General features: G+C 47.3%; 1 protein-coding gene across 3 annotated transcripts in view; it reads left to right on the forward strand.

The window, feature by feature from the left end:
* slc12a5a (solute carrier family 12 member 5a) overlaps positions 1-9,680 on the forward strand; it is an 85,928-nt gene extending 76,248 nt beyond the window's left edge. For 2 of the 3 annotated variants that reach the window (XM_084704375.1, XM_084704376.1), the window contains exons 7-26: positions 1,051-1,298; positions 1,445-1,656; positions 1,746-1,913; positions 2,134-2,232; positions 2,678-2,735; positions 2,980-3,154; positions 3,235-3,353; positions 3,820-3,918; positions 3,997-4,116; positions 4,998-5,102; positions 5,414-5,582; positions 5,783-5,978; positions 6,103-6,272; positions 6,509-6,640; positions 6,856-6,963; positions 7,152-7,277; positions 8,133-8,329; positions 8,777-8,791; positions 9,081-9,214; positions 9,589-9,680. In XM_084704375.1, the coding sequence (XP_084560501.1) occupies positions 1,051-1,298; positions 1,445-1,656; positions 1,746-1,913; positions 2,134-2,232; positions 2,678-2,735; positions 2,980-3,154; positions 3,235-3,353; positions 3,820-3,918; positions 3,997-4,116; positions 4,998-5,102; positions 5,414-5,582; positions 5,783-5,978; positions 6,103-6,272; positions 6,509-6,640; positions 6,856-6,963; positions 7,152-7,277; positions 8,133-8,329; positions 8,777-8,791; positions 9,081-9,214; positions 9,589-9,680 (2,742 nt within the window). Of the gene's footprint in view, positions 1-1,050; positions 1,299-1,444; positions 1,657-1,745; positions 1,914-2,133; positions 2,233-2,677; positions 2,736-2,979; positions 3,155-3,234; positions 3,354-3,819; positions 3,919-3,996; positions 4,117-4,997; positions 5,103-5,413; positions 5,583-5,782; positions 5,979-6,102; positions 6,273-6,508; positions 6,641-6,855; positions 6,964-7,151; positions 7,278-8,099; positions 8,330-8,776; positions 8,792-9,080; positions 9,215-9,588 lie in introns of all 3 variants that reach the window. The other variant, XM_084704374.1, reaches the window with a different exon arrangement.
* The last annotated feature ends 6,089 nt before the right edge of the window (positions 9,681-15,769 follow it).

The following is a 15,769-nucleotide window of genomic DNA, read 5'->3' on the forward strand; positions in this document are numbered from 1 at the left end:
TTAAGAATTAGGGAGGAGGAGGAAGACAACAGGGGCGCAGACGGGATAGAAATATGGAAAGTGAAAAGGCAGTAGAGAAACAGAGAGAGAGAGAGACGGAAGCCTGATTTGAATGTGGTTTATCCTTCCACACATTCCGCCAACACAAAACACTGCTATTTCAGGAAACGTGACCATTTGACACAAGAGGGAGGGCTTGTACTTACACCACCACCAGCTCGCTAGATTGCGCTGCATCTAACACTCAGTGTATCTCCAAACAAACCAGTAATCTAACCAAGCCTGTCAGGAAGCCAAACAGAAACATGACCTCAGCAGGCAGACCTCATACACCAGAAAGCTAGCAGTTCAACGATGTCTGCCAATACTTCGGCTGAGGAGATATCTTTTACTGGTCACACCGTAAACGCACAGCTGCCTCAGTTAGTAATCGAGTATGTTACTGTTGTCTCTATGATAGAGAAAAACCTTGTTTTCCCAGTTCTAGCTGTAGTAGACAGTGTTGGATGAGGCCGTATCAACTTGGACTCAACTTCTTCTGAAGTGGAGCTGTGTTGGCATAACTGACCCATCTCCACAGTTACGTAAAAAGATGAACAAGGACACGACATGTGACAGACACTGATTGGCCACTTAGTGTTTTTATGATCTCCTAATGGGTGCTTCTATTTTTAGATGAACCCTTGATATGAAGAATAGTGGGCAATCTATTTAGAATATTAATCCCATGCTTGACTTGATCTAATGAGAGGAAAATGGGTTTGTTACTTCAGTCTTCGTTTGAAGAGGCGTAATACTACCGTCATGTAATGGTTGTCCTCCTGCCTTTTCCACTCTCTCTCTCTCCCTCTCTTTCTTTCTTTCTTTCTTTCTTTCTTTCTTTCTTTCTGTCTGTCCCTCTCTTTCTTTCCGTCTGTCTGTCTGTCTGTCTGTCCCTCTCTCTCTCTCTCTCTCTCTCTCTCTCTCCCACGCTCTCCTTTTCCCTCTCTCTTTCTCCCTCTCTCTCCGTCTCTCTCTTTCCTCCTGTCTCTACCCTCCTCTCTCCTCCAGACCTATATCCTGCCCCAGGCAGCCATCTTTAAGATGGAGGGTCTTGAGGGGCCCGAGGCCGAGGCGGCCCTGCTCAACAACATGCGTGTGTACGGCACCATCGTGCTCAGCTTCATGGCCCTGGTGGTGTTCGTGGGGGTCAAGTACGTCAACAAGCTGGCTCTGCTGTTCCTCGCCTGTGTCATCCTGTCCATCATCGCCGTCTACGCCGGGGTCATCAAGACCGCCATCGACCCACCCGACTTCCCGTGAGGGCCCTAGCTAGCACACACACACACAGAATCACACACGTGCACACATGAATCACAATCGTGTACACAGAATCACGCACACTCAACACAGCAGATGATGAGTTCCTGAGTGACAGCTGGGTTAACCCCTCCCCTCTCTCCAGTGTGTGTATCCTGGGGAACCGGACTCTGGTGTGGAAGAACTTTGACGTGTGTGCCAAGACGGTGGAGGTGGCTAACGGCACCGTCACCACTCAGCTCTGGAAGATGTTCTGTGATTCGCCACTCCTCAATGCCACCTGTGATGCATACTTTGCTGCCAACAACGTGACCAGGATCCAGGGAATCCCCGGGGTGACCAGCGGAATCCTCAGCGGTGAGACGACATCCACACACACGCACACACAAAATACACAAATACAAGTCGTCCACAAGCCTGTCATCTCCTCCCCTGACTCTCATCAGAGAACCTGTTTGGGAACTACCTTGAGAAGGGTGCCCTGGTGGCCAAGCTGGGCATAGAGTCTGTGGAGTCAGTAGACGACCCCTTAACCAACTCCAACCGTTACGTCCTGGCTGACATCTCCAGCTTCTTCACCCTGCTGGTCGGGATCTACTTCCCCTCCGTCACAGGTGCGTGTGTGTGTTTGTGTGTGTGTGAGAGAGAGAGAGAGAGAGAGAGAGAGAGAGAGAGAGAGAGAGAGTGGAGAATGACTATTTCTGCCTCTTTGTATGTGGGTGAAAGACTGTAATGGAATCTTTTTCTCTTTGTTTGTGTATGTGGGTAATGTGACTGACTATTTTTCTCTCTCCTTCTCTCTCACCGCTGTTTTGGTCTTTCCCTCTGTTCAAGGGATCATGGCTGGTTCTAACCGGTCTGGGGACCTGCGTGATGCACAGAAATCCATCCCCGTCGGTACCATCTGTGCCATCACAACCACCTCCTTAGTTTGTATCCTTCCACAGCGCCCTCTGGGGGACCTGGCATGCTACTGCAGGGAGCTCATCCACAGGCCATCTACAGACTGCAAACTGGTTGAGATGGAAGAACAATTGACCGTGATCTAGATTTGTGTATGCGTGTTAGTATTTCGTACATGGTGTTGAAGCGCTGCTTCAGGGTCTATCCCCCGACGGATGCTCATGAAAGCACAGCTGTGTGAGTAAAACGGCAAACTTAGCTTCGAATTGACCAATTTCCCTCCATTAGATTTGGGTGTCTGGCAATTCTGTGTTGCCTGTCAGGATCCCCACAAGGCAGATGCAAACAGAGGAACATCCATGTTCTACCACAGACAGGAATGTAGCTCTTCTGCCACAGCCAGAGGAACATGAGTGTGTGACAGATGAACAGGGCTGCTTGTGTCTGTGTCGTGTTCCTGACCTCGACCTCTCAGACATGTCCAGCGTGTTTCTGTTTGGAGCCTGCATTGACGGTGTGGTGCTCAGAGACAAGTATGTCACTCTGCTTCAACACTCACACACCACACATCGCACACCACACACATTGCACCATAAACAATGTGCCTTGTGTAGATACTTCATACTTCTAGTACAACATAAAACATCAGTAGGCATGTCAACTGGAAACATCAATTAAGACTACTTTGTCAACTATGTGACCTCTCTCACAAAGGGCTGCAGGGAAATCACATTTCCAGTGTTCTGATTGGTTGTGTTACCTGTCTATCTTTTCCAGGTTTGGAGAGGGGGTGAATGGGAACCTGGTGATTGGTACACTCGCCTGGCCCTCACCGTGGGTGATTGTGATTGGCTCCTTCTTCTCCACCTGTGGGGCGGGGCTTCAGAGTTTGACTGGCGCTCCACGTCTTCTGCAGGCCATCTCTCGGGACGGCATCGTGCCCGCCCTACGGGTCAGTCCACCTGTCAATCACGCTGCTTAGCCAATTGTGTACAACCGATGTGCATATCCCTGACGTGTGTGTGTCTCCAGATCTTCGGCCACGGCAAGGCGAACGGGGAGCCCACGTGGGCTCTGCTGCTGACAGCGTGTATCTGTGAGATCGGCATCCTGATTGCCTCCCTGGACGCCGTGGCGCCCATCCTCTCCATGTAAGGCCCCTCACGGCCCCCTCACCGCCCCCTCGCCGCCCCTTCGCCTCCCCTTCACCGGCCCCTCACCGCCCCTTCACCGCCCCTTCACCGCCCCTTCACCGCCCCCTCACCGCCCCCTCACCGCCCCCTCACCGCCCCCTCACGGCCCCCTCACCGCCCCCTCACCGCCCCTTCACCGCCCCCTCGCCGCCCCTTCGCCTCCCCTTCACCGCCCCCTCACCGCCCCCTCACCGCCCCGCTCTGCCCACGCTCTGTGGGCTCTGTGGGCTCTATGTGTGACCGTGTTACTGTGCCGGCGCCGGCTCACTCATCCATGGTGTTGAAGGAGGAGTTGAGTCAACAGGTGGTGCTGTGCTGATGACTGTTGGCTCTCTGTTCAAACTCCACCCTGCCATTCATGAGCTGCTAACTGTGCGTTATGTGTGTGTGTGTGATCTCTGTGTGTGTTCCTCTCTGCTCTCAGGTTCTTCTTGATGTGCTACATGTTTGTGAACCTGGCCTGCGCACTGCAGACCCTTCTGAGGACCCCGAACTGGAGACCTCGCTTCAAGTTCTACCACTGGTCAGTTCAGAAACACTACTGTGTGTGTTTATGTGTGTGTGTGTGTGTGTGTAACTGACTCTCTGTCTCCCCCTGCAGGGCTCTCTCCTTCCTGGGAATGAGCTTGTGTCTCTCCCTCATGTTCATCTGCTCCTGGTACTACGCCATTGTTGCCATGGTGATCGCTGGCTGTATCTACAAGTATATCGAGTTCGCGGGGTGAGTGAAGCACAACCCCTGGGACGGATTGGATTTTCTGTGTGTGTGTGTGTTTGTGTGAGAGAGAGAGAGAGAGAGAGAGAGAGAGAGAGAGAGAGAGAGAGAGAGAGAGAGAGAGATGGAGAGATGGAGAGAAAGAGAGAGAGAGACGGAGAGATAGAGAAAAATATATATATAGAGAGAGAGTGAGAGATTGGGAGAAAGAGAGAGATGGAGAGAAAGAGAGAGAGAGACGGAGAGAAAGATAAAAAAATATATATATAGAGAGAGAGTGAGAGAGAGATGGGGAGAAAGAGATAGATGGAGAGAGGAAATATATAGAAAGAGAGATGGAGAGAGAGGGAGAGAGAGATAGAGAGAGAGAGATGGAGGCGATGGAGAAGGGGGAAGAAACATCATCCATCTTTAGGACAGTTCAGGTTTACATGCTTGTCTGCTGTCTTGTCAGCCTAGATGAAGTCACAAACCACCAGAGCTTCAAGATGTGGTGTTACCTGTGTTATGTGTGGATGCCCTGTGTTATGTGTGGATGCCCTGTGTTATGTGTGGATGCCCTGTGTTATGTGTGTGGATGCCCTGTGTTATGTGTGTGGATGCCCTGTGTTATGTGTGGATGCCCTGTGTTATGTGTGGATGCCCTGTGTTATGTGTGGATGCCCTGTGTTATGTGTGTGGATGCCCTGTGTTATGTGTGTGGATGCCCTGTGTTATGTGTGGATGCCCTGTGTTATGTGTGGATGCCCTGTGTTATGTGTGGATGCCCTGTGTTATGTGTGTGGATGCCCTGTGTTATGTGTGGATGCCCTGTGTTATGTGTGTGGATGCCCTGTGTTATGTGTGTGGATGCCCTGTGTTATGTGTGTGGATGCCCTGTGTTTCAGGGCAGAGAAAGAGTGGGGTGACGGGATCCGTGGGCTGTCTCTGAGTGCTGCGCGCTACGCCCTGATGAGGCTGGAGGAGGGGCCTCCACACACGAAGAACTGGAGGTAGACACACACGCCTACTCACACACACACACGCCTACTCACACACACACACACACACACACATACACACATGGCTCTCTCCAGAGGATGGTGTCTGAACTACTGAACTACTTTCTGGAGAATGAGGCTGTTTTTAACTTTAACTCTATACCTTATCCTGTTTGGGTAGTATTTGTGGGCCGTTTATATTTTCTTCTTTAATGTCCCTCTCTCTTTTTTTTTACCTTCACATGTCCTCCTCCTCTCCCCTCTATCCTTTCCCCATCAACCTCTCTGGATCTCTTTCCTCCTTCCGTCTCCCCCCTCCCCAGACCACAGCTGTTGGTTCTGGTGAGCACTGACGCTGAGCAGAACGTGGAGCAGCCACGCTTGCTGTCCCTGACCAACCAGCTGAAGGCTGGCAAGGGCCTCACCATTGTGGGCACTGCCATGCAGGGCACCTACCTGGAGAACCACCCACAGGCCCAAAAAGCTGAGCAGGTAGGGAATCACACACACACACACACACACAGGTCCCCCTATCCTCTATGCCCAATACTAGAGCTTACAGGCTTGTACATTCTGAGATGTTCTCATTTTCTCTCTCCTTCTCTTTTTCTGTTTCTTACACTCTCCCACTTCCTGTCTCTCTCTTCCTGTCTCTCTCTTCCTGTCTCTCCCCCCCTCCCCCTCCTTCACAGGCCCTGCGTAAGATGATGGAGACAGAGAAGGTGAAGGGCTTCTCCCAGGTGACTGTGTCCTCCAACTTGCGGGACGCCACCTCCCACCTGCTCCAGGCCAGCGGCCTGGGAGGACTCATGCACAACTGTGTGCTGGTCAGCTGGCCTCGCAACTGGAAACAGGCTGAGGAGAACCAGGACTGGAGAAACTTCATCGGTGAGACCAGTCTGGCTGGGCTGGGCTAAGCTGGGCTGGACTGGCCTTAAGGGTATACACCAAGTGTCATTCCTATCCTTGTAGAAGAGTGTCAATCCCAGTTCTGTGTGTGTGTGTGTTGTAGAGTTGGTTAGGGAGACCACAGCAGCCAGCCTGGCTCTGCTGGTGCCTAAGAACATCGCAGCGTTCCCGTCCAACGGCGAGCGCTTCACCGAGGGTCACATCGATGTCTGGTGGATCGTCCACGACGGAGGCATGCTGATGCTGCTTCCCTTCCTTCTGCGCCAGCACAAGGTAGGCCCCGCCCTCCGCCCCCCGCCCTCCACCCCCCGCCCTCCACCCCCCGCCCTCCACCCCCCGTCCTCCACGCCCTCCACGCCCCGCCCTCCACGCCCCGCCCTCCACGCCCCGCCCTCCTCGCCCACCCCACCCTCCCTGCTCTGCCCTCCTCACGTCTTATACGCACCCCAAACGACCCATGACCACAGACAGTGAATGTGATAAACCTGACTTGATGTCTCTCTCCTCAGGTGTGGAGGAAGTGTAAGATGCGCATCTTCACCGTGGCCCAGTTGGATGACAACAGTATCCAGATGAAGAAAGACCTGACCACCTTCCTGTACCACCTCCGCATCGACGCCCAGGTGGAGGTGGTCGAAATGGTAGGTGGGGCGTGTGTGTGTGTGTGTGCCTTTGTCTCTTGGGCCTGCGTGTGAACTAGCCGAGTGTGTGTTGTTGTGTGTGTGAACTAGCCTAGTGTGTGTTGTGGTTTATGTAGTTGCCCGCCGTGTGTGTTGTGGTTTGTGTGTACCAGCCCAACGTGTACTTTGTGGTGTGTGTGTGCTCCAACCCTGTGTGTATGTGTGATCTCCGCCAGCATGACAGCGACATCTCAGCTTACACCTACGAGAAGACCCTGGTGATGGAGCAACGCTCGCAGATACTCAAGCAGATCAACCTGACCAAGACGGAGCGGGAGAGAGAGGTAGAACCATGAAGCCCCCTCTCCTGCTGCCTGCCAGGCACACAGGCACACACACACCACCCAGTACACCACCCAGTACACCACGCAGTGCACCACCCAGTGCACCACCTACTAAAGACCCCGCCCCTAGTTCCTGCATCGTATGTTCATGGCTGGACTGACTTTGTGACCCCCTCCTCGCTCCTCAGATCCAGAGTATCACAGACTCGTCCCGTGGGTCGATCCGTCGTAAGACCCCTGTCGCCGTGACGACCCAGCTCAGCGTGCCGGAGGAGCAGCCAGGGGGCAGCAAGGAGGAGAAACCTGAGGAGGAGGTAGGAGGCACCCTCACACACACACACACACACCCAGCCATCCACACACACACACCCAGCCATCCACACACACATCCGGCCACACACACCCACACACCCAGCCACACACACACACACATACACACACCTGGAGAGCTTCCTTTTTTAGCATACTTGAGTTGCAGAACGTTACTACTTTTGTACTTTGTTACTTTACTTAAATACTTGAAGTTACTGGACTCAAGTTGATTTTTCTGGTAGCCAGGCTCGATACTTTAGTTTTAATCTGTATTCAGTGGCATGATCAATATTATTTCTTGTCATTGTGCGCCTTTTTCATTTCCCGGCTATTACACTGTTGTTATACTGTTATTATACTGTTATTATGCCGTTATTACACCGTTATGTTGTTATTACCAACGTGACACTAAAACTTTACTTTACTTAATCACTTGTCAGAGCCCAGTGTCAGTGTGTCAGTACTTCAACTTTTACCACAGTCTTTTTAAACATGAGTATCTGTACTTCTACTTGTGTGAAGGATGTGTGCACTTTTGCCATCTCTGCTGCTGTTCATGGAAAAAGACTCTCAACAGGCTGGCCGGCCGGCCGGCTGACTGGCTGACGCACCTGAGATAACAGCCAGTAACAGCTCAATCTCTCCTTCCTCTCTCACCTTCACACATTATTGCTCTCTGTGTTCTCCCGTTCCTGCTCCTCATGTTCTTGTTCTATCATCTCCTCTGCTCTGCGGTTCCACCTCAACCTTATCTGGGGTTCCACCTCTTCTGTGGTTCCTTCCTTGTCCACATGTACTGTGTTCCCCTCCTGCCCGTCTCTCAGTCGGCCTCTGTCCCTGTGTCCCCCCCCTCAAAGGTCCAGCTCATCCATGACACCACCACCCCGGCCAGCCCGGTCACCCCTGCCTCCCCCCTGACCCCCACCACCGAGAGCACCCTGACTCCTGGCACACAGGTCCAGATGACCTGGACGGAGAAGTCTGACAGCGAGCCTGCCAAGCCGGCAGGGGCAGCCACGCCCGAGGGCATCAAGGACATCTTCAACATGAAGCCGTGAGTCCAAAGGACTGACTCAGATGAACACAGCAGGCTGGAGGAGAGCAGAAGGGGTTTATTTACCCAGAGTAGCGGACAAAGCAGTTCCAATAGCTTTGAAATGTCAGTGGTGACAGGACGAGGTCTGATTTTGTTGACGTAATCTTATTTGATAAGACCAGCTCCTCTCCGGGGTAAATGATTAAATGGTTTATTTGGAGACCGTCCTCTTCCCCCTCTCTGTTCCAAGTAATAACGTTTTTTTTTTTCAGTGATGTTGATCAATTTTGCTCCAGTAGATTTTGGCCCTACATCTCTGTTTGACCTCTGTGTTTGACCTCTGTGTTTGACCTCTGTGTTTGACCTCTGTGTTTGACCTCTGTGTTTGACCTCTGTGTTTGACCTCTGTGTTTGATCTCTGTGTGACCCTCCCTCATCTTGTTCTCTCTCCTGGCCATGCTGCAGAGAATGGGAGAACCTGTGAGTACTTCAGATTATCATGACACCCCTGCCTACAGGATTTTAAATCTGTACATGGAGACATAACATTGTGTCTTGTTTTAAGAGTCAATGTTAAGTTTGAAGTCCACATATGAGAGTGACTGAAGAAAATGTATTCTCTGTGAATTTATCTTCACAGTCGGTGAAAAGTCAATAGTTTTCTACCAGCTAGTATTGATGTTTACATGTACAGTACAGCTGAAATATAAACCCCGGAACCTGTACGTTATGCTGCAGTTGACTAACCCGTCGTTCTCCGTCCCCCAAGCAACCAGTCCAACGTGAGGCGCATGCACACAGCGCTGCGGCTGAACGGTGCCATCCTGAAGAAGTCCCAGGATGCCAAGCTGGTGCTGCTCAACATGCCCGGCCCACCCAAGAACCGCACGGGAGACGAGAACTGTATCCTTCCCCCATGATTGGTGTTGTGGTCCTCTGGTGAGCTGGCTCTTCCTGGAGACCTACCCTCCCGTAGGTTCAGCTCCCAGGCAGGGGGACGCAGGGAGGATGGGGGGAGGATGGGGGGAGGAGGGGGGACATGGTTCCAGTCAGGTCCTTGTGGCTCTAAAGTATTGGTCCCTGTCACTGTGAGGACAAGGCACTGTGCTCTCTCATATCACAGCCAACCGCTCCACTCAGACTCGTTTTGTTGTTGTCTTTCCTGCCTGATAGACCTTTGACTTCCTGCCTGATAGACCTTTGACTTCAATCACATGATTCTATGTGGAAACTTCCAGCATGTGTCCATGCGTTTCCCTAACCCCTTTCCCTCTCAGATATGGAGTTCCTGGAGGTCCTGACAGAGGGTCTCAACCGGGTCCTCCTGGTGCGCGGTGGAGGCCGTGAGGTCATCACCATCTACTCTTGAGAAATCAGCTGCCCCCCCTCCCCCCCCCCCCATGCACACGCACACCTCACCCAGTACATCCTCTCATTTTCATTTGTTCATGTACGAGTTTAATGTCACATCCAGACACTTCATGGCCAGCTTCATTATCAGCTTTGCCATTAATACACACACATACACTTTATCGTATGTCTTATTCACACACCTTATTCTCCACCAGCCAGATCAAATATATTTACTAAGCAGACTCCTACCAGACTGCTCAGATAAATCTGTAGACTGCTGGTGCTGGTGTGTGGATGTGTGAGTGAGCGTGTGTGGGTTATAGATGGGCGAGTCCTAGAGAGCTACATACCTGTGTCTACACAGGGCAGCCCTCCATCAGTCTAAACTGAGCTGAACTGAGCTGGATGAATGGATGAAGGGAGGGAGTGAGTGAAGGAGAGGGAAAGGGATGGATGGATGGTAAGTGCTGGAACGTATAGTGCCACCTTTATCAGGCATCCATGCAGGAGAATGAAGCACTCTGAAACAAACCCTGTCCGGTGTGTGTTGAGATTGACCATCATCATCATCATCATCATCATTCCCAGAGAGACTGCCACGTCCAGGTCAGTGTTTGAGAGACGAGGTGTTTCTGTTGTGTTTCTGGTCCCGGGGCGGTCCGGATGTTCACCAGAAGAGGAGGAAGAAGGGAAACGAGAAGCGGTGAAAAAGGTCTCCATGACAACACAGATCATGCTCCACGAACTTTGACCCCTGACATCTTAACCCTCTGGCGCCTTCCCGCCCCGTGTCCTTGAGGTCACTAGGCTACCCTTCGTCCTTCACTTTGATGTTTTTACGGATCCCGTCCTCCATCCCTCTTGTAAGTGGCTATTCCCCTCGTGCCCCCAGCCACTCTTAGTGCCAAAAGAACAAGGCTAGCTTGGTTTGTAGGTATAGACACGTCGCTAAACTGTGAAAAGAGTGTTTCTTAACTTTAGTGGTTGTCATAGTGAGAGGCAGGGCCAGGGAGTATGGGCAGTGACATCATCACTGTTGAACGCCAGCCACACTTGACCTCCGTGTGACCTCTGTGTGGATCACACTGTATAAAGTGGACAAGCTCTGACACCTTGTTCAGTATGAGTGTTCAGTATTTTTGTGACTTACTAAATGCTTCTAGTGGAGATATGACCTCCCTCTTTCAAAAAGGGTTGTCTGAAAATGCTTTTGGATGGCTTAGACTCCTATCACTATGGTAACTGTCACTGTAACCTTGAGGAGAACTGCACCTGCACTGTCCTCCACTGTGCAACACGTGATTTAATAACTATTCATCAGTTCATGAAATGAACATATTATTTTTCCATCTTGTAAACAAAAATTCTAATTGTTATTTGTATAGACACAGATTATACATATTTATCCAATAGATCTATATTATTTAATAGATTATCACTCAGAATATATATATATATATGTTGTTTTGCAAAATCTAGATGTTATATGTGCCATATAAACATTTTGTTTAACAAATCAAATGAGAGTTTAAATTATTAGTTAAATTGTGATAAAAGTTCAGTTTAAATGGAGTATAAATATGGTCATGGCTGTAGCTGGAGAGTAACTTTACAGCTGACTGATTGATGTTCAGTTCACTCATCCAAATACTAGTAAAGGCGGTACACATTTTTTCTTGAAAATCACAAACCAGCAGAAATATAGTTGACAGTTAAAGTTGCCGCAGATCACCTGTAGGGTACTATCCATAACAGAGAGGAGATATAGTAAAAGTGCTGGAATGGAAGGAGGTTTCACAGGTAGGAAACACTCTCCATGTGTTATATATTGAATTCTATGCAGTAGAATCTAAACATGGGATTTGGATATCCCCTAGTCTAGCCAAGATGCTAGCCAACGCTGGCATGTCCCTGACCATGAATGAACTGTTAACAAATTAGAATTTAAAATGTGTGAAAAGTGCATCTTGAAAGGAATGTGCAATAGTTGGAATTTGGACTCATAAGATCATGTTATTTATTTTTTTATGTGTATATTTTGTATAGGTGGATTGGTTTTCATCAAGTCCAATGAATTTAGCATCATCTACAGTATCTCACTCCGACCAATGACAGGTGTGGTTGTGTTTCAAGTTTATGTTCTGAAAGAAACCTTTTTTGGTCACATGCACTTGTAGTAGATCTGTGACTATAGAGAAATACATATAAACACTAGAGGGAAGAAAATAAATTGAATTAGTTTATAGAACTATCAAAACCAGTATAAATGTTTTTTAGTGTTGTTTGACAGTCAGAATCTTATGTTGTGAATGCTGCTAGTATCAGTAGATTTATTTGTATTGTAAATAGAGACTTCTAAAGGAAGAAAAACATATGATATATCAAATACAAGGAAAGTAGATAACACTATATCTATATCAATGAGTAGGCATATAGACATACATATCGGTGGTCTCTCTGGAAACCTGACTTTACCCAGGAACGAGCAGCCTGAAGTCTCAGCTGTGACAAAGAACTCTCTGGAACACATAGAGGCAATACAGTTAGCTAGCTCATCAGGGTGTCATTATAGAGGAGGGGGTGTGGGGGCACCCCCGCCCCACCCTCTTTATCTTTCAGCGATCCGCACTCCTGATTACCCCTGTCCGCAGCTGTATCAACACAGCATCCCATAATATATGAAGAAAAGATTCTGTGAACTTACGTTCTTCTGAGGTGAACTGAAAGGAGAATTGAAAAAGAGTCCAGGCCTCTTAGAGTGATGTCTACCTAGATGTTCTGCGCTCGGCGTTGGAACGGCCAGTTAGTTCAAACCCAAGTGCACAGCTCATCTTTTTAAAAGGTATAATTTCCGCTGTCATTATTGGCAAATGGCTGATTGTTATCTGGATATTTTCCCTTAAATAGATTGTTGCCTCTCCCTTAGTTAATATCAGGTTAAATCAAATCAATAAAAATATCCATAAATTATTAAATTGCTACATGATAACTAGATTAATCTGGAAAGGAATCATTTGGGGATTGTTGAACATTGCCTGCATTGACTGAGCCTTTGAGTCTATTTTAAAGAAGAGATCTATGATGGTTACAAAAAAATGTTTATTGGAAATACATTTATTTGGATTGTGTTGAATATAATTGCTGTTTTGCATGGTCTTCTGTGGTTAGATTTGTTTCAGTGGTTTCAATAGTGTATCAAGTTCAATGCAGGTGATTTGGTAAATTATCGCATCTATCTCTATACATTGCACCCTGCAGGGCACCTACTAAAAATGTCTTGTTACGTTCATTTGGCAATCTTTGCTGTGATATGTCTGGATACCGTAGAGGAAAGTATTGGAACCTTTCACGTAGCTGTAACCAATCCAGTCATGCCAGTTCATTCCCCACTCTGAAACAGGAGTCCAGAGAGCTGGATGCTTTCTGTTGTTGTTGAAAATTCAATCAAGGCCTTCTCTTATACTTCTTTGGCAACTAAGGATGAGAGGCCTGGGAACAACTGAATAATGGTTACAAATAGTAGTTAGACGTTTAAGTATATAAAAAAAAAAAGAGTATCAGTTCACAATTGTTGTTGCGTGTCATTCTTCAATCTTGCTAAACCATGTTATATGAGACTGGCGTGTACGGATGGCTTTCTAGGATGTTCCTGAGCATTTGTATGTATATGACACTGTAACCTGCAATGTTGTCTTTTGTTGTACACTGTTTTATCACTGTGGACAAAGTCTTAGAGTTTTGTAAGATAACGTACAATATTGTTTTATATAACATGGGGGAATCTATTTTATTTTATCTTCTCATCTTTTCTTTGTAACTGTGTTTTTGCAACATTCAGCGACGAGTTGAAAATACTCTGTTCATCATAAAGTTCAACAGCCCTTTCGACAGAGTTGACCAACTGTCCTACCAGGCTTATAGGACCGCTGTTCCACTGCTCTAAAAAGGCATCCTTTCACCTCACCTCAATGTAATCTCCAATTGGACATGACAGGATAGGAAAAGCTTGTGGTGTTGAAATGCCTCCACTCAAAATCTAGATTATTGATTATTTAAAGGAAGAGTGGAAGGACACATTAGGGGCAAGCCTGTTAAGGTTGTCACATGGTCAGGCTGTTTCGTCACGGTCTGATCCACAGCGCCCTCTGCTGGTGAGTGGTTGTTTTGTAGTCTGGGTGGGGCTATCAAACATGAGAAACATGGCTTAAGTTTGATTGTTTCTTTGCAGTTTTTACTCTGCAAATATAAACTACCTGTTCGTTTTTTACATTTATGTTCTCATTTATCAAGTATTTTAGAGGACAGTTAAGCATGGAGCTATTTATTTGTGTAATTTGTTTTGCAGTTTTCTTGAAAGAATCATAGTAAATGTTGAATTTATATTGTCACTGAACCAGTGAGGTGAGCCTCCCTTAACCTCCCCCACCCCTCCCCCCTCAACCCACTCCTCCCCACCCCTTCCTCCCCCTCTCAACTCCCTCCTCCCAGAACTGTACCTATATGTGATTGCAGTGTAATTCTGAATATTGATCAAAGAATAGAAAACAAGCGCTTCCACTTCCTGGTTGGGCTCTGCTTGGAAAGTATGAAAACCCAAAGAGATGTAAAGACAGAGTTTTATAAACCAATCAGAGAACATCTGGCTGACTTGTCTCAGATCGAACCTTCACTTTCACCTCTGTAGCATGAGACACGCCCGCCTGTGATCACTGCAAAGTCTCCATCCTCTAATGGATATTAAGGGCTCTGACTGAAATATACCTGCTCTTGGGTTGGAGGAGTTGGTGTCTTTGCAAAGGACACTGACTCTCACAAACACACAATATTGATACACGCAACCAACAGATTGGTCTGAATGTGTTATAATGACACTTCCACTTATTGATCAGATTGGCAAATGCATTTTCAGTTTGAAAGCTCATCTTTGAAGTCATTTCAGACTTCACGTCCCCTCAGTACAGTGCAAGCAGAGCCTAACTCCAGTATTGTCTGTGTAAATCGATGCATGCATGCACATTACCCTGACAAAGGTGTAGTTTTGCAAATATATTGAAGTGTTTATGGTATACAGTATTATGTTCATATGGGTCATTGGTTTATTTGATCCTTTGCTTTTATTTCAATAGTATTGTGTTAGGTACATTTTATTTGATCTAGAACACCAATATGTCCTGGTTGAAATGTGAGTTACAGAATTCTGTTTTAATTTAGAATATTTGTCAAAGAGGCCAATTCACAAATGTATCAATTGTTTCATATATATTTACAGATGAAGTGATAACCAAAGTATCATTCAGTTATCTATGAAATGCATGAACATGTAATACTCCAAGGAATTAACCCCAAACTCTGATCCAAAAGTGTTACATTTGTTCTTACTGGCAGGCACACACACACACACACACGACACAAACACAAGCTGAGCTGGCAGATAAGGCCAGGATTAATATGGCCACAAGCTTAAATATCAGCATTAATAAGTGGGATTCTCAACACCCTGCTCATGAATATCACCAATTGTAAATGACACTACTACTAGATTAAGTTGCTCTAGAACACACTTTCAACACACTAACAATTTAGGACATCAGACAACCATCTGAAGATCACGCACAGGGTTTGTTTTCAATTCACTGGAGTTGCGAAAGATATGTTTTGTATGAATGTTTTAAACAGGAATGGGTGTTGGTACAAAAGAGTTACACACACACACACACACACAAAACATAATCTAAAGGTAAACCGTTTTGTTCATTCCAGACCTCTGCCCTCTTTCCTTGGTAGTGTGTTATGGTAGAGCAGTCACATGTATCTATTATCAGTTCCGTGGGAATGTGTACGTATGTGGATAACTGGGTGTGGGGGTGGAGCCAGCAAGAGGGGGTTATCTACCTGTTAAAAATATATATAAATATATACAACTTAGTGTCACTCACTGTTATGTGGAGGTGCTTATTTTTTTTGTGTCAGTGTTAGTTAAATATTTGAAAGAAATATGTATTCTCTATTGTGTTTCATGGTACATCAAAAAAAGAGAAAAGTACTTTTATCTTTACATTTCAAACGCTTATCTCTCTATGGCTTCTGGCGATTCCCGTTCCATTT

This window comes from Hypomesus nipponensis, chromosome 9 (genome assembly GCF_054491055.1).
Source record: "Hypomesus nipponensis isolate SF chromosome 9, ASM5449105v1, whole genome shotgun sequence".
NCBI lineage: Eukaryota > Metazoa > Chordata > Actinopteri > Osmeriformes > Osmeridae > Hypomesus > Hypomesus nipponensis.